The sequence below is a fragment of the Prosopis cineraria genome, unplaced genomic scaffold (assembly GCF_029017545.1).
Source record: "Prosopis cineraria cultivar Desert tree isolate PC_DT_omini unplaced genomic scaffold, ASM2901754v1 PC1, whole genome shotgun sequence".
Classification (NCBI taxonomy): domain Eukaryota; kingdom Viridiplantae; phylum Streptophyta; class Magnoliopsida; order Fabales; family Fabaceae; genus Prosopis; species Prosopis cineraria.
In genome coordinates this window covers 3,682,063-3,707,408 of record NW_026555332.1, presented here as the reverse complement: position 1 = coordinate 3,707,408, position 25,346 = coordinate 3,682,063, and the positions used below count along the sequence as shown (strand labels likewise).

General features: G+C 29.1%; 1 protein-coding gene across 1 annotated transcript; it reads right to left on the bottom strand.

Annotated features, from left to right (window-relative positions):
• Positions 1 to 298: 298 nt before the first annotated feature.
• Positions 299 to 3,187, bottom strand: LOC129315925 (aquaporin PIP2-2). The gene is made up of 4 exons (XM_054960092.1): positions 2,742 to 3,187; positions 2,120 to 2,415; positions 693 to 833; positions 299 to 572 (listed from the first exon to the last, which is right to left on the bottom strand). Exons 1-4 carry the CDS (start codon positions 3,046 to 3,048, stop codon positions 453 to 455), a joined length of 864 nt encoding a protein of 287 aa, XP_054816067.1. The 5' UTR covers positions 3,049 to 3,187; the 3' UTR covers positions 299 to 452.
• Positions 3,188 to 25,346: the final 22,159 nt, after the last annotated feature.

The window sequence follows — 25,346 nt, the reverse complement described above, 5'->3', positions numbered from 1 at the left end:
CTGGCTTAAGTAAACATGTTATGTTACGTATACTTAACGTATGGCTTAAGTAGACAAAATATGGAAGCTTGAGTTTAGTTATTCAATTAAATTTATGCCAAATCAAATGATATTGAGATGAGATGAGGTGTAACATATTATAACATTGAAAGTTGAAGATAATAAATTGTGTATTGAGCACTAATTTAAAGAGAATTAGGGGGGCAATTATCCAAATAAGACATAATGATAAACACATAATTAAAATATTTTATTTCTCCCCCATAAATCATATAATGAGTACAGACAAGAGAAAGAAGGAAAAAGAAGAACACTTAAGAAGAAGATTCAAAAGGAAAATGCTTAAAAAGACATGAGGGTATTACAAAAGGCTCCCTCAGTCACATGGAACAACTCATTCATCCCTTGAAGCACCTCGTTCCATTTGAACCATCAACACTACCAACACAGATTTAAACAGAGGGATTGCTCCTGAACGATCCAAGAGCCTTAGCTGCTCCTGCCCTTAAGATGAACTGGTGGTAGAATGCTGCAATGGCTGCCCCAATGAATGGTCCCACCCAGAAGATCCACTGCGCCAACATAAGCAACACAAGTTTAGATATAAAGTTGCAGTCTTTTTCTACTTTACATCACTGACATAGCAGTTTTTAAGGTAAAAAAAAGAATTATGGGAAATCACAAATACTCACATGATCATCCCAGGGTTTCTTTTGGTTGAAGATAACAGCAGCTCCAAGACTCCTGGCCGGGTTGATGCCGGTGCCAGTGACTGGGATGGTGGCCAAGTGAACCATGAACACAGCAAACCCAATGGGAAGTGGAGCCAAAACCTTCAAGACAGAATAAAGATTAATAAGTAACCAACTTGATAAATTTTATTCACAAGGAAAGTTTGTAGCAGACAGTTAAAAGAGCAGGTGAAAAAACAATGAACAAGTGGGAGGGGTTCACAAGCAAGTGCGGGACATGTATACATGTGAGGCTCATGATTCCCACTTCTTTATTATTATATTATTTAAGAGAATCTGATAAAGTAATTGGAGGTGAATACAGAACACCAAGCTGATATTGACAAAAATGAAGGTGATACTGGAAGTGGAAGGTTGGAGAAAATGACATAGGCTATATCACGGACAGAATTATGACCACTTTACTTTTGGACCTCAAACACTTCAACTTTGCTTTCAAGGTATAAAGGAAAACAAAAGCATGAAAGATAATAACTAAAGTAGGATCCATTATGCTCATAACATGAAAAGACATTAGATAATCTTCTTTATTCATGTGCCAGCCATGATAGGATCCAAGCACCACCACAAACTCACATAAGCCGTTGGACCCATGTTTATCGAGCGCATGGTGCTATTAACTATCATGCTTCTGGTAATTTTTGTATAGGAAAGTGATAGCAGTACTACCCCAGGTGAATCAAATGCTCGTCCACAGACAAAATATGATCCCTCATGATCAAAGAAATTGAACTAGATAGAGAAACAAGCAACAAAGTGAATTTCAAAGGATTTTCAGCTATATCGCAATTCTACCAGTTTAAGATTTTTCTCTCTCTTTTTTCTTTTTTACAGGAGCAACCAATATATTCATCTTTCTGACTCTCTTTAGGTTCCATTATCAGAGAATTTTTATCAGTTGATGACTTTATAAAGAACATACACTATTTTCTCTTTTATGTCTCTGTTTCTACTAGTTTCCACCCATCAGCAGTTACATATCTTCGAAACTATATATTTCTAAGTCCGATCTATTCATAATCTCTGCAATAACTAGAAGCGGATCAATGTTACTATTAAAACGAATATAAAAAGAGACTTTAGGGCTTTCTGGATATCAGAATTCACAATCAGATCAAAGTTGTAAATTCCCAAAAGTTACATAATTCAAAGAGCATGTATCTAGTATTTATCATCTTAGCATATATTCTTTCTTCCCTTCAACCAATGCTTCATTCAGCACAACTTTTCAGGCCGTCATATCTTTTGTTGCACAGTACATGGTTCAAACGGTATTCTTCGGCTAACTTCATATCATATCAATTAATGAAAAACCCACAAAAGCACAAAAAGAACTCATCTCAGCAATAGCAAGATAAAATACTTACAGGCACATGGGAGTCTCTAGCGTTCCTCTTGGGATCAGTTGCAGAGAACACAGTGTATACCAAAACAAAGGTTCCGATGATCTCAGCGCCTAAACCGGTGCCGGTACTGTAGCCATCGTTCAGAGAATTGGCCCCACCACCGTACCTGGTGTAGTGAGCCTTTTGGAAGGCCTTCACTAACCCAACTCCACAGATGGCACCCAAGCACTGAGCCACCATGTACAAGATGGCTCTGATCAGTGACACCTTGCGAGCCAAGAAGAGCCCAAATGTCACTGCTGGGTTGATGTGACCTCCTGCAATTGAACCATAAATTTCAGAACTTGAAACTTTATTCACCATAATAAAACCTACATGGCTTAGTGGGTGTTCTCTTATGACTCAGAAAATAAGGCAGAAACAGAGGATCTTTATTTTGAAGCTCAAGAAAGACCTTTGAGGATGATCACCAAACCTTTTAAAAAGAAACCCAGAAAATTTTTTAGGATCCCAGTAAGGTATATTGGATAAAAGCAAACAGAGTTTTCAGAACTGAACTGTAAAACACGGTAGGAATACAAGGCCCCATATGAAGAGAAACCCAAAACAGTAAGCTTGAGAATAAGCCAAACTCTTGACCAACCTGAGATTCCAGCGGTGCAGTAAACAAGGATGAAGATCATGCCACCGAAGGCCCAAGCAATGCCGAGAATGCCAACGCCACCACAGACATCGCCGTTGGCTTTGGTATCGGACTGGAACTTGTAGCCAATCACAGTAAGAACGGTAATGTAAAGGAAAAGCAAAGTGGCTATGAATTCAGCGATCAAAGCCCTGTAAAAGGACCACTTGCCGAGCTCCTCCGCGTCAATTAGCGGTGCTGGAGGAGGGTCATGGTAGTCCTTGGTGGAGTAAGACCCACGCTCTGCAACCTCAACGTCCTTAGCCATAATAAGACTTGAGAAGCTCAAACCCCAGAGGAATCACGAAGAAAGTTTGGAAATTTAGAGAGAAAGAGAGGGAAAGCTAGAGAGTTTGAGAGTGAACGTAGAGAATGGGTTGCAGAAATAAGAGAGGATGAAGGGGGGTATATATGGTGGAACTGAGGCTTGTGTCTGTCTTGCTTGTCTCGTGATAACAGTGTTAAAAAGAAGAGAGAAATTATTCAGCGATTTAGAAATTTAGTGGAAAATGGAAGTGATCAACCAACGGCGTTGGTTTCGCTTTCCCAATCACCGACCTCCACCTTCACCTGTGGACTTTAGTACCACCTCCCACGCTCTTCTTTTCATCTTTTTGCGTTTTCTGAGGAGTTACTTCACAATTTCATCCCAATTTATAAGTTTTTTTTTTTAATGAAATCATACATACTAATAAAATTACTAAATACAAATTTTCATCTTTAACTTTTTAATAAATTTTTAAAACTATTCTTCATTAATAAAAGAGAAAAATTTTTATTAAAGGAATGAAATAATGAGTAATAATATTATAATAATATCCTTAATATTTTTTTTAAATGTCTTATATTTTAAAGTATCAAATCAATTTTAAAAATGTTTTATAAAAGACCCCTGATAACATGGGGAGCATTAAATAATTTATATTTTAACATAACATAACTGTATTTAATTTTTTTGACCACATAACTGTATTTAATTGAAGTACCCTTATATTAAATACCCAATACTCACTTTCATTGATGAAGGATAAATAGTACGAAAATAATTAAGATCTTTCGGAAATTTTAATGTGACAAATATTTTAAAATAGAGAGAGTAGCAACTTTATAACATGTTTCAGCAGATTTGATCAAAATATAATTTTTCTTTGGATTACATAAAAATTGACAAATGAATTAGTATTTTTTTTTTCAAATACTTTTTTTGAATTAAGAATGTTATGACTTGCTATATGTTTTCACACACACACATAACTAATTGTATTAATGTATTGGTTGTAATGTATAAAAATAATTATAATTTACAAGATTTTGAAATTAATTTTTAGACATGTGGGCCTTTTGACGTAATTTCTCCTATTTTATCCCCCTTCTCGTGTTAATATTTTCTGACCATAGCTCTAACATTACCGTTAGATGGTTGGTGAATAGTAATAATAATAATATAATGAATAAAAAGGTTGTAGTTGGAAAGATAGGTTGAACTCCATTCTTCTTCCAACTTCTGCGACTTTTGAGAATTGGTTTAGCTTACAAGATTCCAAATTTCAATTAATGCAATTGGTGGAATATTTCTTACTTCCTCGTTAAACCAAATTAGAATATTGAGACCACACTTGTATAATTCAAAATAATATTATTCACCTCTTTTCAAAAGATATAAAAAAAATCCATTTCTTTTTTTTTCCTAGAATAAGAAACCAATGGTCCATGTTTTTGTAAAATAAGTAACAATAAAATTGTCGCTTTTGCTTCTCAATTTGTTCAAAGGGGAGGGAAGGGCTTGGATTAAAAGAAACAAATTGTACACCTCATTTATTTTTGACATGATTTTACCGTCACCATTGGACTTTGACCTGTCAGCTAACCACAATTTACACGCTTTATATATATATATATATATATATTCCATAACACATACGCCATATAATTTCGATGTACACGCATCACACACACACACACACACACACACACACAACACAAGCTTTTTGAATAACTGATGTACTACCTTCGATTTATTTTGTTGATCATCGTTTAGAGGAATAAAGTGGTTAACTTTATAAATTATTAAATTAATAATAATATTTTATTTTAAATAAAATATTTAAATTACTCTTAAAAAGTAAGAGAGAGAGAAAAAAAATACTATATAATTTATTTATTTTTTTAAATTTATATTTATAATTTTATTAAATTTTAGTTTTTATATTTTTGTTGTATTAATATTAATAAGGTTGATAGAAATAATTTATAAATAGAATTAAGAAGGCAGGATTTCAGAAGAAACATGAACAAAAGTGAAAACGTGGCAAGCATACATTAAAAGAGACGAAAAACTACTTTGAATTACTCATTCAGATATATGCGAATATTTTTCTGTCGTGTGATGGTGATTTGCAAGATAGCATTGTTACATTGAGAATCAAGTTCTACAACATTCACACAAACTATAATCCAAAGGATTAAAATATGTAAGTATTTTTAAGGTAGTGTTTACTTAATTGGGTTTTAAATTAGTAATTAATGCATGCTTTATTAAAAAAATTAAGTTTTATAGCAATCACTATATATAATTAGCATGCGACTGCACATTCGATCAAGAAACGAAGTACGTTAACACGTGACTGATGCGTCCAAGTTCAATCGACTCAAGTCATTTAAAATTACAACTACACGCACATTAAATGAACCTACACTGTAGTATTTTCCAAAATGTGAACATACAGATCGATCCAAACCACACATCAAGCAATTGGATAAATACCCTTCTGGATAACATGTATACATATCGGGACGATGAACTTTAGCCTCGAAATTCGAGAAACTAATGTGTGTATGTGCGTGTCTGGGTGTTTCAAGGATTACGTATGTATGGGTTCTTGTATCAAAACCAGCGTGTGCCATGCTGCCTTTAAAACAAATTTGTATTTAAACATTGCCTTAGACTTGTGTTATTTGGTCCCTACAAATTTATTTGGTCCCAATAGAGCATGACCAAATGATTATTGAATTGTTGATTCCACTGATAAGAAAGTTATGTTAGTTTATCAAGGATATCAAATTTGAATTCTAAGAATACAGTAGTCTTGATGGTAGAGTTTCTATTCAAAATGATGAAACTAACACTCGATGGGCGACAAGTCCACGATGCTAGATGTTCTGTGAAATAAATTAGAGTAGGACCAAGTGGAGATGAAATTCAAAGTTTTGACAAAGTGACTATTCACAAGACTGACACTCTTCGTAGTCGCACCAGGAAATTGTAACGTTATGTGAGACATTTATTGGCCTTTGATTAGACCTGGTCTCTCCAAATAGAATTACACAGGGACGTAATATAATAATTAACTTATGATGATATACATACAGGTCACAAATGTAATGGATGGCTGATTAATTAATTTGTATTTTAAATAATCATAACATCATAATAATATAAAAAATATTAATTTTGAGGATAATCAGTTTTTTTTTTTTATTGGTCACACACGTAGCAGGGGAGAGACTTATTATTCTTTTTGGTCAAAAGTCATTTGTGGGATCCTTCCCTAAATACAAACGTGCAGCACGCGGTTAATGCAATTTACTTGCGTTTCTTTCACTGCTGGAGGTCTGGTGCCGTCCATACGTGTCTTCATGTGATTGGCTCATGAGGATAGCTCCAATCTTTGATGAGAAGCGGACCCATTAAGTGACCGACACGTGGGGAGTGCTCAGCCACGAACCTTTTTTGGACGCTTTTGTTTCGGGAAACACGAAAAGTAGTGGCCGGAGAGGGCTTGGCGGTCCGACCATGTGGGTCCCATTGCCATATGGGATCCGCCGTTGCACAGTGGCGCTCATCCCATTGGCCCATAACGGTACAAAATGATGATCTGGCCCTCAAAACGCAAACATAAATTATTACTCAATAAAGAGAAGATTAATTATTTAATCCCACTAATTTTGAGTCAATTAAAATTTATTTTTTAAATTTTGATTAAATAAAATTAAATTTATATAATTTTATTTATTTAAAATATTAATCATTATATTATTAAAAAATTAGAAAAAAATTAAATTATTTTTATTTTAAATAACTAAATTTGTAAGAACTAAAACATAAAGTTGCACAAAGTTAACATTTAATGACTGAATTACAGCTAAATCAAATTATAAAAATTAAGTTGTTTCTAGTTCAAGTTCAAGGACTTACATTTGAGGCAAAAGCATGGCATTAAATGATTAATTTTCTCATATCTTTTCACGCAATATATATTTAGAAAATATAATAAATTAAATAATATAATAATAAAAATACATTATTATAATAAACATACATCTTAATTTTTTAATTCACAAAATTTTATCTTTAATTTTTTAAAAATAATAATTATTGGAAGGTTGAACTAGATGGATGAGTAGTGCCGACTAAGCAATGTTTGTTTTTCCTGGTTTCTTTTTTCCAAATTATGGACAAAAAGTCGACTTCTTTAAAGGAAATAAAGAGAGAAGACAACAGCGGCCATGGAGATTATGATCACAAACTCCTTTAGTTGTGGGTGGATGAAATAATGAAATATTCATATGATTACATCTGCAATGATAACTACTTCCGTCAACATTATCATCACACAAGCACTTTTATATATCCAAATACACATGCATCCAGCAATTATTTTAACCATATAAATTCTAAAAAATCATTTAGAATTGCAATCCTTTCTTTTTTGACCCCAATAAATCAAATATTGATATTAAAATACACATGCAATATTCATTAATATATATATATATATATATATATTATGAATAGATCCCCCACTATATCTATGCTAAGGGTAATAAATTTATTAGTCTTTTCTACTTTTATCTTGCACTTGACTTCTCATGATATAATATATATATATATATATATATTCATTTTGATCAGAAGCTAGGCCAATTGCCTAAATTTATATGAACATTCAAGAAACATAATATGTGAAATTAAACTGAATTAGTGATAAGAGAGACATTACGAGAAATGGTCTAGGTCACTTGCAGTGCTCAAATATAAAATATGTACTGTTGCTATTTGAAATGAAAATTTCAATAATAGAGACAAAAACATTTCATATATATACTACAATATAAAGACTCACATCAACTTATATGTTTTTTTTCCCCTTTCCACAGAGCACTTCATATCCACAGTGTGCATGCCTCACATCAAGTTAAAAAAAACTTAACAAGTTCCATACTAATTTGGATAGATCAAGAACCTTCGGGATTCTAACTTTGCCATTAAGGTTGCTAGCATCTCTAGAACTCGGGTTTCAAATCTCTAATTAAGTATATAACAATCCTATTAATTGAAGTAAGTGTTGAGTGGTAGATAAACCTATTAGTTAAATAGTCTCTAATTGTGAGCTTTACCCACCACCATATTATTAGTGACAGAATTGAAAAATTATTATCATTTAATGAGATTTTAAATAAATAACAAATTTTTATTAATATTTGTGATTCAAAATAATGAGTAATAGTTAGCCGTTAGATGTGGGGCCAGGGGCGGTGTTGACAACTGTACAAGCCGCAACAATCACATGATGCCAAGGCGTGCCAATTTTCTTCACTTGCCTTCTCCGACCTTCCCTCCCGAATTTTCTGACGAAAGTTCATGAATCTCCAGCTAACTCTCATCTCACACACACACGTAATGGTCACGAGCTAGTAATTTCCATCACCCATGAAGCTAACTAGCTAGGTAAGTATTTAATTTTAATACTCAATTCAATGCATGGGAGAATAGATCTATGTCCTCTATCTTTTTCATGTAAAAAAAAATTAGTTGAGTTTAATCTAACAACCTATTATATAAGATTAAAACGTGTTTCTGAGTTTAAGTAGTACTTATGAAGAACTTACTGATTACCCATATCATCAATAACATTCTCATATTAATAATGAAATTTAAACTCATAACTTTAATCATGTAAATTATAGATCAAATCTTTATTCATTAAACTATATTTATTGATTTAGGTTGTTTGTTTTCAATGCATAAGCAGTGAATTGTGAACATTAATGGACACATACAAATTGATCGTTAATGTATAAAAGTACAAAAAAGGTAGATGCGAAAGATGTTGAAGTTTCTGGAATGAAAGGGAATTAATGCCATGGACATATAATTACGTAAAACAAGAGACATAATGATTCTGTGCTTGACATATGTATATATCATACTCTATCTAAATTGACAATATGGCTGGAAGAAGAATAGTTAGCAGCAAAAAATGTGTAGTATTATTCTAAGACAATGATGTGCCACCAAAATATAAATAATAATTAAATTAATTAAAGCTTATTCCTTGTTTTGAAGGTTTTGGAATCCTCCTGCCTTTTTCCCGCTGTCTTTATTCTAATCATAAGCTCATTAATACATACTATTAAAATTTTTGGAAGCAGTCTATCTCCGTCGATCTTTCCAAATTGTGATTGATTAATTTAAATAATTTGATGCTTGGTCTCAAATAGTTTCTTGTCATTTTTTGGCGTGCGCTTTATTTTTGATGTTGCATGAGATTCATGGAAACATTTGAAAAGCACAAGTAACCTATCTTTCTCCTATTTATTTATTTTTTTTTACGATTTACTACTATTTGCTAAAAGACACCATATTTTTAATTAAGAAACAAACAGGCGCGTTAATTTGATGCTAGAGAAAATTGGCCATAAGAATCAAAAAGCTTAAATGTTTGCGTGTAAATCCCAAACGCAAAAATAAAGCCATAGCAAGGAACATGGTCCTTAAGAGATAATATGTTTTTCAACAAAAATACCAAAATACCCTTCATTCTTTTGCGCTTGTCTCCGAGATAAAGACTATTGAAGATTCATGACTTAAACAAACAAGTCCAAAAAAGCAAAAGGAAAGGTATTTATTATTTTCTCTGAAAATATATTACCGTTCCATGATCATGGTTCCTGTAAATTTCATTTCTGCATTTGAGACCATGCCTAAATAGTTGGACCTTGTCACTTCACTCGTGGCCAATTTTTCCAGTGATGCTATCAAAGCTAGCTGGTGGTGGATTTTTTTTTAGAAAAGAAATATTTATTTATATGATCAACATTTTTTGGTACACTGTATGATCAACATCTTTTTTGCCAGATTATATGATCATTAATATTTTAAAGAAATGATCGGTCACAATACGTTTACTTTTTATATTGTCAGAATTATCTTCAGATTTTGTCCCTAATAATGATTTGTTTTTCCAAAAAAACTAAGATCACTAGAAAATATTATCTAAATGATTTTTTTAAAAGAAGAATTCATGGATTCACAGTGCATGCAAGAACATTAGTTTGTGTTAGGATTAAAAAATTTATAAATAAGATCAAGATTTGGCTAAAGATAGGAGAAAAGTCTATAATTGTAGCGTGATTTATAATTAAATATTATTTTAAAAATTAATTAGATAAATTAAAATTTATTTAAATGATTTAATTTAAAAGTGCGAAAAAAGTTGACATGAGTTTTATTATCTATTTTTTCTAACTAATTTGATATTTTTTAAAAAATTATAAAATTAAAATTACATTTTTTAAAAAGGTAGACTTAAAATTTCTAAAATAAATTAATTATTTAAAAATCATAATTTTTAAAAAGAGTAAGAATGAAATGATAAATTATAGTCTATATATAATTAAAATTTAAGAAATAGTCAAATTTGATCTTCTTAAAAATATTAAACATTAAATTTAAATTTTTTTAAAAATATTATATACAAAGTTTAGTATTATTTATAAATTATAAAAATTTTAAATAAATTAATAAATTATAAAAATATTAAGTTAATAAATCTTAAACATGATTATGATTTGAGGAGGATTTGGAGTTCACTGAAGAATAGCTCTGCAAATGGCGCACAAGTGGCTCTCGAGCATGGTTCAAAGAAGAAATAAGGTTGCTGTTATGGGTGAGCACACCAGAAGACTGGTCTTTATTGTTGTTGCTTTCTTACGTTGCGAGCAAAATGGAAGCAACAAAGAAGAAAGAGCTGGCAAGAAAATGGACAACAAGCAGTGACAAGGACAACCACTAAAGAAAGATCTATGAGCACTATTTCACTCACGGGGGTCAAGACAACAAGAAACCATGATTTGTGCAGACGAGAAGGAGGCTAAGAGCTCTCGTAAGCAGCTAAAGAGTGAAGGCAGGGCAAACATATCAAGCGAAGGAGATGAATGAAGAGAGAGAAATTAAATGCTCCCAACATACTCCTCCGTTTCTATTTGTAGGGGGAAAAAGTTTTATCACACAATTTAAAAAAAAAATAGTTAACAATATTAATTATATTTAAAAATAAAAAATTAAATTACAATATCTTTTATTAATTGTGTTAATTAATTATTTAATTATTTTTTAGAACTGTGAATGATAAAATTATGAGGGATAATTTAATAAGTTTGTATTAAATACTTATTAAAAAATAAAATTTTATTTATATAAAAAATAAGTTAAAAATAATAGTTTCTTTTAAATGAAAACAAAGAGAGTGCCTTTGAATACTCGAGGGAAAGGTCCCTCAAGTATCTTAAGTGAAAATGCTCGTTTATCCTCGGATGCTGTTCACTTTTTTTTTTTTCAAACCCAAACAAGATTGAATGAGCGTTCAACATTTCAATTGAGGTTCAGGCTACCCCAATGCAGGTTGGGACCTAATCCAAACATACCCTTTAGTTGATATCAATTGAAAATATTATGTCAAGTGTTTTTTTTTTTTTGAGAAAAATAATTCATTGAAGATTGGTAGTTGTTGTCATTGTAAACTTATGCAACATTAAAAATGGGTGAACGACTACATCTTTATATCATCCAGAGACCAGATTAAATACCTTGAATTTAATTATAAATTAATTAAGAACTAACATATATATTACAATTTCTTGCCCTATATAGAAATAATCAAATAAAAATAGTCACGTATATAGAGAATTTGCTAAGTAGAGAAGTCAATTTATAAGTCTTTCTCAGGATATATGTTTATATCAAAAGAAGGGACTAGTCCACTTAGTCCTGTGAAAAGAATTAGCTCTTCATAATCAGGGACAAATCCATAAATTGTCACATAGGGCCAAAATGAAACATTACAAGAAAGCAAGGGTGCTAAAATTAATTTTTGCGTATTTTACAAATGAAAACTAATATATTTAAAAATAAAGTTTGTAACATGGAGGTGCTTGCCCTCCTTATATCCATCCCTCGTAACTTGATAAATCAAAATATATATTTTTATTGGAAATATATATATTTAGTGCCCGACTTTTTGACCTCAAATATAATTATTCTTAATAGACAGATACCGGAATGAAAGCCAGAAAAAAAGAAGAAGAAGGAAAGAAGGGTAAGATAGAGGGTGGGTTAGGTGAGTGCTGGGTATGAAGATAATAAAGGGATGATTTGAAGTAGGAAATGAATGTTGTGTTGGTGTCTGCACGCCAGCTCAATCCAACAAGATTACAACCAGGAGAGGCCAACAATATGATGAAATACACGCATTTAGACGCCACACAAATGATGAATTGGATTCATTTGAAAGGAAGATAGATAGGTTTGGTTGCATAGGTCAAAACTAAAAGGAGCGACAATAATAATATGTTGGGCTTGTTGGTTTGAATATAACGTTTGTGGCCAGTGATATTGATCGAACAAGAATCTGGAGGTGCCGACGAATCTGGGATCGATCGCAAACAAGACAGTCTTCGGTCTAATTAAACGTTTCCGTACGTAAACCCACTTCCCCTGCTACTCATTTCTCATTTCTCCTACATTACCTTCCTCATTTTTTCCTTGATAATTTGAAAAAATTATTAGTCTCGCATAAAAAATAAATAAGTCCCTCTAATTTGTAAAAAATAGAGTCAAGTTTCTTGGAGCCTGGCTATAATTTATCATGTGTCTGACAAGATCACATTATTGCTCCGTTCAAGTTCGGACCAGCTCAGTTGTAAATTCAGATGACCAGCTGTTAATAACCATGTATATAATTGTAAATAACAGGAATATACATGTGTAAAGTTGAATTGTGTCTTGTAAAAACACTTCATGATCCTTTAAGAGCTCATTCTCTTACATTTACAACTCGTCTTCATGAATTTACAATTAAAATTTCATAATTTATAATTGAATAAATCTAAAATTTAAGATTACAGTATGACCCTTTTGCATTTGTAACAAATTACAATCAAGTCTTAAAATATTTGAGTCAAATTTGTGGAACTCATTTATAAATAAATCATTTATTGGGACTTTTATGTAATTTTTCATCTACTAATAATAAATTTTGAAAACTACATTTATAAAATTATTTTATTTTAAATTAAGTATTTATTAAAATAAAAATTATTTAAATTTTACAAATAAATTGAATTAAATTCAGACCTAGTCAAAATAAATACTCCCTCCATTAAAAAATGTAAGACATTTTTAATCGAATCTCACCCTCAATAAAATAGTTACCTACTTTCTAACTAATTCTATCTTTTTATATTTATTTTTATTAAACACTCTATAATAAATATAAAATTATTATTAATAGAGGTATTTTAAAAAAATAATTATTATACTTTAAAAAATTAAAAATATTTTATATTTTTAAATATTTAATTTTTTAAAAATATTTTATATTTTTAAACTGAGTATAAACAATCTAGATTGAAAGTAAGCAAAAGGAGCTGGGGATGGCCCAGGGGATATGATTCTGTCATTTCATGTGCCTAACGTCTTGTCGCTATTTATGTCAAAGATAAATTCTGTAGTACGATATTCAAGTGTACAATGTCGACCGGGTTACGTTTGTACATCTTGCATACCTAGTTTCTTGTTAGCACTGGACTTACTGGTCATGGGTTCGAATCTCGTAGCTTTTATCAAAATTTTGTCAGTGAATGATTCATAAAAATCTTTGTTCTTTGAACAATATTTGTTCCTGTGGACCGATTTGTCTTGATTTGTTAAAAAACATTATGTATATAAAATTCTTCATACAATTGATTAAGTACTCTCCCGTGCGCTGGTTGGTGATTGATTGGGCGTCCTCAATGGCAGATTTTGTGCCAAAGGATTCCAACTTTTATTTGACTACACACACTCACAAACACGCATGAGTGTTGACGTAGCAAAATATTATATTTGGAGTGACTAAACTTCAATTGATAACTTTTAATTAATTAATTAATTAATTAATTAAGGTTTTGCCGAAGAATTTGTGGCCGAATTCTTTGGAGTGAAGGCTGAGGAACCATGTTTTGGATATGCCATCATGCTTTAAGCATTGAATTTCATTTCTAATTGTTTTATTTCTTTTCTTTTTTATTTTTTAGCACAGTTGATGTGAAAAGAAGCACCTTAACTGCATATTTAGATATTTAGTGCAAGTAAAAATATTATCTGAATAAAAGATAAATATATTTAAAAAGAAAATGAGATAGATACACCTCTCTTTTTTTAGATAACATTTTTTACCTTCTAAACATTTATATCTATAATATTAAGTAAACATGGTCACATTGCATTGTAGATCTGCGGTGCAATGCAACTTTTTAAAAAACAATTAAAAACATATTTTAGTTTTTAATAAAATATACCTATATATTATAGTATTTGGTATTAGAAGGATCTACAAACTACAATATCTATTTGACTTAATTATATGATTTTATATAGTAAATTGTTTTAAAATATAATATAGTTAAATTTTAAAATTATGATATAATAAATGAGAATAAAAAAATAATAAAATCCTCATAATTAAAAAAGATGGATGTGGAATCTACAATTAAAAAAATAGGAATGAATATTTTGAAATTGACAATATGTGAATTTCATACAATTTACTTCTTTGTACAAAAAGAGAGATAACCTACCTACTCTTGAGTTTGAATTTATGTAAAGACATAGAGTTATTTCTAATTGAATATGATAATGCTTAAATTTGATCCAATCAAATAGCTATATAAACAAATAAATATATATAATATTTTATGTTTTATAAAACAAATAATAAATGTAAAAAAATTTAAAAAAGAGAGAAAAGCTTCATAGAAAATAATATAGAGAAAATGGTAATCAAATCCCCTTGAATCATATAAATGACAATTTGATCATTCAAAATACCATAATCTCAATAAAGTCCCTAGAAATCTATTTGTTAATAAATTTTAAATGAAAAGACTATTTAACTCTCATTGAAAATAACAAGCCCCAATAATAGCTTTTGTCTAAGGAATCACAACCTTTATTCTATAAATCACAAGAGTTCAATAAAAAATTATAATTTATCAAGTGTAATTTTTATTATTAAAAAATAAGTCTCAATCACAATTTTTATTTAAAGAATAATAACTTTTATTCGATGAATCATATAAGTTGAATAAGAAATTATAATTTATCAAGTATAATTTCTATTATTAAAAAATAAATTCTCAAAATAACAAATTCCATTCATAATTTTTGTTCAAAGAATTATAACTTTTATTCAAAAAATACAAGAATTAAGAAATCACTTGTCAATAAGGGTAAAATGATCTTTTCATTTTAAAATCTATTAAAAAAGAAGTCTATAGAGATTTTATTGAAATTATGATATTTAGAGAAACTAACTTGTCATTTATATAATTTGGAGACATTTTATTGTCATTTTTTCAATAATTTATCTCAATTTAGAGAATTTTTCCAAAACAAAAATAAATGATGAATATGAAACCTATAGTAAAAAAATGCAAAACTTGAAATAAAATTAAAAATTAAAATTACAGAAATTCTAAAATGGTAGGCATGCATATTTCTAAAATTTTATTTTGTACATAATTAAATTTTTTAAAAAATTATTTGATGCTTATATTTCAACATATAAAAAGTAATAAATTGTACAATAAAAAAAATGTATATACTTACATTGTGTAGAGGTAGAAGAGTAATAAACCATAAAATAATAAATTGCTACCATAGTAACTTTTAACATAGAGTTAAGTAAGGGTTTTCAAAACCAATTTAAATTGATTACATCAAACCGAATCAAGTCAAACCAATATAAATCAACCAAAGTATATTATAAATGAGATTTGGCTTAGTTTTTTGTAACATCCTGATTTTAAAAAATGATAATAATAAGAATTTATATTATTTGAGATTACTTAGAAATAATAATATGGTTAAAAATTTAATTATAAATTAAAAACTTAGATTTAAAATTATATAAGAAATATTTTGTTAAGATATAATTTTAAGATTTAAAATAAAAAAATTATGTGTGTGTGTGAGTTAAAAAAAATTTAAAAAATAGTTGAAATAAAAAAAAAAAAGAGAGGCACTGTTGAAGTTTTACATCGATTAGATGTGGGAAGGTGAGGGACCTCCTCACATATAAAAGGAGGAGGCACAGGCGAGGAGGAGCAGAAGGAAGAAAAAGAAAAGTTTATGCAATTGTGAAAATTGCAACTAAGGGCCCAAGATGTAATTTAGAGAAAATTGTAAGTAATGACCTAAAAGTTTAAATAATTAAATTCAGACCTATAGTTTTTTTAATATAATTTTGGGACCCACAATCCCATTTTTATATTATTTTTCTCTCTTCCTCTCACGTTGCTTGGCGTCTTCTTGCAAGGGAGATTATTGTCTTTTTCTTCAGGTATGTTCTAACTTTCCTATTTAGATTGGCATTTAAAAATTTATTTAATTACAAAATTAATTTTATAGTTATTTTCTAAATAATATTAGCTTTCTAGTGATATGATTATTTTGTAAGATAGAGTAAATATTCTGATTAAGATTTTTCTATAGGATAGTTAATTTGATGATATGATAGATTAAAAATATAGGTTAAAGCTCTTAGGGATATAATAAATATTATAGAATATTTTCTTGTGGTTAAAACTCATGTTTAAAAATTTTTGAGTTAAACTCTAGATCTATATGGTTGAATTTATGTAGAATCTGAGATGTAGGGATGAACCTCTAATTATTAAATATTTATTTAAGTATGAATAGATATTTTTGAGGATATAGAAAGGTGATTTGAGGCTTCAGGATAATTTTAAAATTTTTAATTTATTTTTAGACGAATTTTTAGAATATAAAAGGATGAAATTATGATACTAGAAGTGATTTGAGGCTTAAAAATAGTTTATTAGGGTACGAGAATTTTAGAAAAGAATTTGAAAAGTTAAATGAGGCATAAATTTGAAATTAGTGTTAATATGGATTATAAATCTAAGACTTTTAACTCTTTAAATTAGAGTTATTTATTAATTTTAATGTAAAATTAATATATAGTATTGTGAAATAATTATGTAGATTATATTGACAAAGATAGTGATGAAAAAGGAGTTGTGAAGGGGAACTTGTTATTCAAGACACAAGGTAACCATTATTAATGTGTTGTGATGGGTGTGTTTGTGAATGGTTATGTGTTGTTTTTATTGTTTGGAAAAATTATGAATTATTGAAAATAAATACTGTATATACTTGTTTGAAATTATTGTCAAGTGGGTTAAAAAATTTATTTTTGTTTATCATGATGAGACATTATTGTTCGGATATATTCCTGTTTGGATATTTGAATGATGCATGACTTGTCAGGGTATTTTAATGTATGGTGTTAATGAGAATTTCTGTTTGATTAATTATTACCACGTGGTAAGCCCTCATTGGACCCAATGAGTGGCGTGTCGCTTGGTCCAACTCACCTTTGGCCGGGTGATTTGGCGTCCGAGCATAGTGAAAGGAGGATATAAGGTGCAGTCATGCAAATTAAATACTTGTTCGGTTTGTTTGAAAATATTATTCAGTTAAATGTTTTGTGTGCCCACTTAGCAATCGCATGATTAGTTACAACTGCATGTATCATTACATATTAATTTTTAGTTACTGGGACTTTTAAGTCTCATTCCCCGTGGTTAATATTTTACAGGAGCGAGTCCGGCCGAGAAAGCACCAGAGGTGTAACTGTGATGTATGAGACACCATCTTTTACGTTGCCTCTTATTTTGGATTATACAATTTATCTTGTGCCAACTTAGGACATATTTTCTTTATGAAGCATGTAAACTCTAATCTTTTTTATTAAAAGTATTTATATGATCTGATTTGAATATCATGCCATGAGGATTATGTCTGTCCCTCATGATTTTAATTATTTTTTTTGGATATTTTAAGACTTGTGTTATGTCTTGGATGTATCATGGTAAGAAAATTTTCTACCACGATAATGGTTTTAATAATTTGCGAAAAATCAGTTTGTAAATTTGAGGGTGTTACATTTTTCTTTTAGCAAAACCGATTAGTTCGGTTTGGTTTAAATTTTTATTTATAAAAACTTGAATCAAACTAGAGCAAATCTTACTATATTTATTGTATATATTTTGTAATTTTGTTAAAGTTCCTTCCCCTCTTTCAAGTTTCGTTATTTGTAAATTATAAGTAAAAGTAAGTTATAATTATGTAAATATTATTTACAATTATTTAATATAATTTTTTTAATTTTATAATCAAGTGTTTTGAAGATAATACATTAATTTTTAATAATTAAATATACAAATCAATTGTTAAAAAATATTCTTTTATGCTTAAAAGATTTTTTCATTGCAAATAATAATTATTAGTTAAAGTTACTAGTGACCATGAATCTATATCAGTGACTAAGAAGAATATCTTATTTAAAAAGTTTAAACTTGATGCAAATCTAAATTAAATTAATTAGAGAAAAAACTAAGCAAGTCTTAGACTATAGTGAATTGATTGGTTTGGTTTGCTCTGATTTTTTCTTAAAACCAAGCCAAATTGAACTTGTGAATACCTTTAGATCAATCAAGAAACAATTTTTTTGATCTTATGGACTTAAACTTATATTGCCCTTTTATCTTGAAAGTAACCATTTTTTTAAGTTGGCCAGGTCCTTATTAATTCATCTCAAAGTTGGACTTGGAAGCCTGTTCTTTATTTATTTTTTAATTTTAATTTTTTTAAATTAAGTTTCACATTATAATGTTACATATTCATTATCTAAGACACAAATTATAATGCTCTAGGTTCAAACTAATTAATATAAATCACAATTTTAAAATACAAAAGCATGTTTCAAGTCTAAATTTAATCCCAAATTTTAAAATATCTAAATTTACAGGTTTAAAATGAATGTGAGATTAAATGGGTCACCAAGCTTGAGCCCAAATTTTTTTAGGGTTTAAATGAGTCATGTTCATAAATCTTTTTATATAAAAATTCCTCAATTTTTAAAACATGAGTATAAAAAAAAAACATAAACAAATCGCTTGACAAGCTCGGCCTATATTCTCAATTATAATCATTTTTCAAGCTGATCCTTATTAATTGAGCTCAGAAGTGGGTTTGGAAGACTGTTCTTTGTTTGTTTTTAAAATTTTAATTGCTTAAAAATTAAGTTTCACATTTTAATATTACATATTCATTATGTAAAATGCAAATTATAATGTTCTAAAATTCAAAATAATTAATATAGATAATAATTTTAAAATACAAACACATATTCTAAAGTCTAAATTTATTTCATCCAAAATTTTAAAATACCTCAATTTCACCTGCTTAAAATAAATTTGAGCTTAAACAAGTCAATTTAAAAGGGTAAGACTTATCAGAATTTTTATATAAAAATTTCTTAATCTTTCAAAGGTCAAGTCGGAAAAAACAAGTATAAAAAGGTAACTCAATAGATTTAGTCTATTTTATCTGCTCTACTAATGCACTCCATCCATGGGATAATAAATTTTACCATAGAATACACTGTTTAATTTTTTTTAATGCACACATACAAGGTAACAGATGATAAAATATAAAATTTAACAAATTATTATATAAATAATTGTGATTTAAAATTTTTAGGTAATTTTACTTCTTTATGTTGTATTTTGTTTATTCTTCTTATCATGTTTATAAGATAAAGAGAGGGTATATTCACATTAAAAAAAGATTTACAAGTACATAACAAACAATCTTACAAGGGAACTTAACTATATATGGTTATCTCAAATCCTCATCTGAAGAGAGGGAGAGGGGGGAGAGAGTAATGGAAGCTTATTTTCTTCCAAAATTTGGACAATCCCAATACTTTATTACTTCTCATTTTAATTACACTAAATTATTAGTTTCTAATCATAATTGAACCCAACTAATGTTGTTGGGGGGAATCATATATAATTATCGTAGTCCAAATATCAATTATGTTAATTATAGAATATCCAGATCATTAATAATTTTTTGTTATACAAACACCCCTTATTAGTCATTAACCATGTTGAACGAAAACAATAAAGCCATTTAAGAAACAAAAGATAATTAAAATATGTTAATAGGTAAACAGTTTAATTAAGGATAAATCTGAAACATAATTATAATTTGAAACAAATTTAAGAAGTTAATTAAGGCACTGTAATATCATTAATTAGTAACTCTTTTTTAAATATCTCTGGTGACTTGTATATATATTTTAAAATCGAAGGTAGTGCTATTATTTAGCATATTAATGAAATGGAATATAGTTTATGCTCTCCTATTAGTCTCGAAAATATCAGTATCACTTTCAAATTGTACATCATGATTCATTATGGTCGGTGTTATTACTAAGTACTTACATAGACTTTTTTTGTTTTTTTAAAAGGACTGTGGAGTTTGGGCCCCACATTATAGTGGTTTTAAAATTTGGTGGTTAATTAAATGAAAATTAATTAATGTCACTCAATAATTTTGAAGCATAAAAAGGTTTTATGAAGCAGTTGTACTTCTGAATTGGTAATGAATTATAGGACGACGTAGCCTGCCCTATATATAAAAATATTAATGGTGAAGCCGTCCAAAGTCACGTTCCATGACTTAGACTTTCACTTAGCACCAAAAATTAATACAATTTAATTGGCAAAACCTTTCTCTTATTAAAACGGAGAAAATTTACATCACCATCCCACACAAAGAGCAATTTGAAAGTTGAAAACTTAGCCAAAAAATTTCTCTCCGCCAAGTTGATAACAATGCTTTTATATGTGGCGCTGTTACTTTATGTGTTTGAAGACAAATTGAACAATAAATAACGTATCCATCCAATTCAGTAACAAACGTTGATCTCAGTTGAAACAACTATATATATATATATATATATATAATCTCCCAAGCATAAGATTTTGAGTTTCAATCCATATATATACAAAAGATGTATTTTATAAGAATTATTGTTGTTTAAGCCTGACAATGCTCAAATCCAACCATTCAATATTTAGAAAAGTATTTTTGTCTTTGAAAATTATTTTTTAATAAATAATTAATGTGATTTTTAAATTAGTATTTTAACAAGTGATTTCTAACCATAATGTCCTTTATAGTTTTAACAAGTAGCATTAGTGAATTATCAAGTTAAGATTTTAACAAATCATCAAAATTGAATATGTAAATGGTACTATTAACAAGTTTCACTAGTGAATTAAACAAGTATAATTCATAAAATAATAAATTAAATTATGGTTTTAACAAGTTACCAAGTTTGAATATATAGAGGATATTGTTAAGTTTTGCCAGTAAATTAATAAATATTAATAGTGAATTAATAAGTAAAGTTAAGGTTTTGACAAATTATTGAGATTGAATATGTAGATGATATTGTTAATAAGTTTCACTAGTACTGAATTAATAAGTAATATTAATGAAATAATAAATAACACTACTTGTGAATAATTAAAAAAAAAGGACATTATAGTCATTTTTCTCTTAAAACATATTTGCAATTCAGTCACTTGATTTGAAATTCCCCCTTCTATCAAACTTCAATATAATTAAACACTTTTGGTTGCTTTAATAAAATATTCAAAGTAGATAAGATAAGAATTTTAGAAAATTGTTGCGATAGCCATTCTTTTTGACAATATTTTTTTTATCTATTTTTATTTTTATGATAGTGCTGCATTCTTTTTCCTTGTTCTGTCAACCATAATGCGGCACGATCACAAATAATACATAGAATAAAACTTTTTAATGCTTGTGGTGCAAACAAGCTTTACACTTCAAAGATGCGATCGAGAATTTCAAGAACCATATTACAAAAGACACATTCTTAAATAATTTTCAGATGTTTTTTCATAAAAAATAAATAAAAATACCTATAAAATTATGTATTAATAAAATTTTTACATCAATATCGAGATCTAAACCAATATTCTCATAAGATACAACTCATATCTTATTTGCTAAATCAATTTTTATTGTCAATTATTTTTATGTAGTGTGTTGTTGTTGTTGTTGAGATAGATTTTCTCATTAAGATTCATTTAGATTGTAGACTTATAAATCTTTATAAATGCATAATTGAATAACGGCGAGTAGAGATAAATAGAGTATAACTCATATGTTCAACAACTAAATATGTGTGTGTCTAAAATTTAAAGTTTAAAACATTTATAAGTGAAAAGCTAAAGTTTAGTTGTACTAATTCTCATATGTTGTACTAGTAGGAATTACTGTGTTTGGTTTTATGAAATGTATGCTACAACATCTCACATAATTAACAAATTGTTTAGAGATTCATTAAACAATTTAGCTGTAACTCTTACCCCTTAAGTGTTTAATGAACTTCTAAATAATCTTTTAAATATGTGAGATATTACATTAATGAACTTCAATTGTAAAAAAAAAGGAAAATTACGTATGAGTCTAGTAAAACAAATTTATTTATAAACAAGTCTCATAAAATTTAAAAATTACAATTAAAACTTTTAAGACTTGAATTTAATTTAAAATTGAGGTGTAAAAATAATAATATATTAATATATACACTCATTAATAATGTTAGTCATCATTTATCAAATACACACACTAGTATATAAAAGCTACTTAGGTCAGCTCAAATAGATATACTTAGTAGCCCAACCAATTTGTTTCCGTATAAATACAGAAGAATATTTAAGTACCAACATTGTAATGAAAAATATATATATATATATATATAAATTAATATTTAAGAGATTGAAAGAGATTAAATTATAAAAGTAAAGTTTAAGAATTAATTTATGATTAAATTAAAATTTTAAAAATTGAGTTATAATCCAGTCAAAATTATAAAAATTAAAAAAATTAATTTTTTTTAAAAAACTATTGCTTTTATATGTTACACGACATACGGAAGTGAATAGTGCACGACAAACTTTCATTGAATGACATGGGCGTGAAATCTTGACTTTTGCAACACAAATGATTCTAATACCATCTTCGGATCGCAAAAGCCACCGATCTAAAAGTAACAGGGTGCTGATTAAACATACGTTCATGATTCAAGAACCCTATTTCAACTTCCAATTGTGTGTGTGAGTATGACCGTTTTTTTTTTTTTTTGGTTGGACAAAGTGAGCATCAGTGTTTGATATTATTTTAATAAAAAGTATTCCTCCGTTGTTTATTATAAAATACTTTTTTTAAAAAAATGAATAATTTATTATAAATCACTTGATATCGTGTTAATTCCCATAGCCCCTTGGCTTAAAAGCATCCATACCCTCTTGGGAAAAAAAAAAGTTATGGGTTTTATACTCCATGTGATAAAGGGTCAAGTGCATGTGAGAATGGTGAGTGTTTGTGTTCTTTTCTTTGGAAGAAACGGTCATCCTTCTTATGGGAAAATGGTTGATATGTAGGCGTGTATGAGGATGTTAGCATTTGTTTCATTAAAAAAAATATAATATTAATTTTAAATTTTTAATATTACTCCTATTTAAAATTATTAATTATGAAAAAAATATAATACAAATTTAAAATTATCTATTTAAATTCGGGTAAAAATAGAAGTTTATTTTACTTTCAATCAAAATTAATGATTTAACTATTTTTTTTAAAATTCGATAAAAATCATTAAAAATGTCTTATAATATAAAGTAATCAAGAGACAAAACATATAGGGCATTTGGTCAGACTAAACAGGAGCAATATCACTTTTTAATAAAAATAAAAATTAAATTGATTTAAAATAATCTATCAATCAAAATCAGACAATAGTCCTTATTTCTATTTGCATTTTTTTACACAAGTCCTTGCAATTAACGAAACATGCCCTTTGGTTAACATAATCTTCTGAGACGAAGTTACTTTTTAAGAGACAATACATGTTAAATTCCAGCAAGCAATAAGTTTATTAATTTCAAACTGAAACTAAATGAGCCTTCCATTTAAGAATCAAATCGTTAATTTGCCTGAATAGTATTTACTCGATTAAGAAATTAATGCGAAGACTGGAAGGAATTGATGTGGCACGCACAAGTAATGACAACAAGGGCTTTGTTTAAACTTGAGAAGCGCCTATGGCAGGTTTCTGTTAAGGTAAGCACTCAAGAGGAACTCATTTGGTTCCAGAAAGCAAGAAGCAAATTAATGGCTTCAATGGGGTGACAAGAATTCAAGCTTTTTCCATGCCTCCGCTGTGCTTAAAGGGAAGAAGAAAAAAGTGCCAGCCCTTCAAAATGATTCAGGGAGCAGGTTTATGGATAAGGAAGAACGAAAAGAGTGTGGCTAGGCAAATTTTCAAAGACCTGTATATTAGGGACGCGAAGATTGACACCCTTAATTTTTCATTTCCCCCTGTTAGCTCTGCTGATTTAGAGATGGTGCATGGACTTGTTGATGATATTGAGATAAAAAATGTGGCTTTTTCCAAAATCATTGGGACTCGGTAGTCAAATATGTGAATTGGTTAAAGAGGTGTTTGGCGACCCGCATAGAGTGAGAGATATGAATTAGATGCACCTAATTCTCATCCCTAAGATTGATCACCCTTCCTTTACCAAGGAGTTTAGGCTGATATCTTTGTGTAATATTAGCTTCAAAATCATTAGCAAGATTTTAGCCAATAGACTTAAAACCTATTCTAGGGAAGATTACTCAAAATGAACAATTTAACTTTTTGGAAGGTCACCGAGGAAGGGACAATGTGATAACTACTTAGGGAGCCATACATAGCATGTGCGACAAGAGAAGTAAGAAGTCCTATATGGCTATCACAATTGACGTGGAAAAAGCATGTGATCGGCTTGATTGGCAATTTATGGAGAGTACCTTAAACAATATGGGTCTCCAATATGAATTTATCAAATATTGCTATGGCTTGTTTGTCATCAACCGTTATGAAAGTCATCTAGAATGGTGAAGACTCACAGCACTCTCCTCATCAAGAGGAGTTAGAGAAGAGGACCCTCTCAGCCCTTATATCTTTTTGCTGTGCATAGAACACCTTGGCCATCTCATAAGGGCTCAGTGTGAAGAGCCAAAATGGAAGCCATTGAGATTCTCCAACTCAGGCCCGACCATATCTTTTTTTTTTTTTTTTTTGCAGATAATCTCTTTTTTTGTTGAGGCTATTATGGAACAGATGGAAGTAATCAAACAAGTTATGGCTACCTTCTATAATATTTCTAGGCATAAGATTAATTTGAGTATGGTCTAAAATGTTCTACTCTACGAATGTTCATCTTAATAGGGAATTGAAACTTAGCCAGGCTTTAGGAATTTGACTCACTTCAGATCTGGGCAAATCC

What these genes read in the sequence shown, in the direction of transcription:
- LOC129315925 (XM_054960092.1), bottom strand. Translation starts at nt 3,048, where the DNA reads ATGGCTAAGGACGTTGAGGTTGCAGAGCGTGGGTCTTACTCCACCAAG. An exon ending in CTAGAGACTCCCATGTGCCT is followed by an intron (nt 834 to 2,119) that starts GTAAGTATTTTA and finishes TCTGTCTTGAAG; the next exon opens with GTTTTGGCTCCACTTCCCAT. An exon ending in AGAAACCCTGGGATGATCAT is followed by an intron (nt 573 to 692) that starts GTGAGTATTTGT and finishes ATGTTGGCGCAG; the next exon opens with TGGATCTTCTGGGTGGGACC.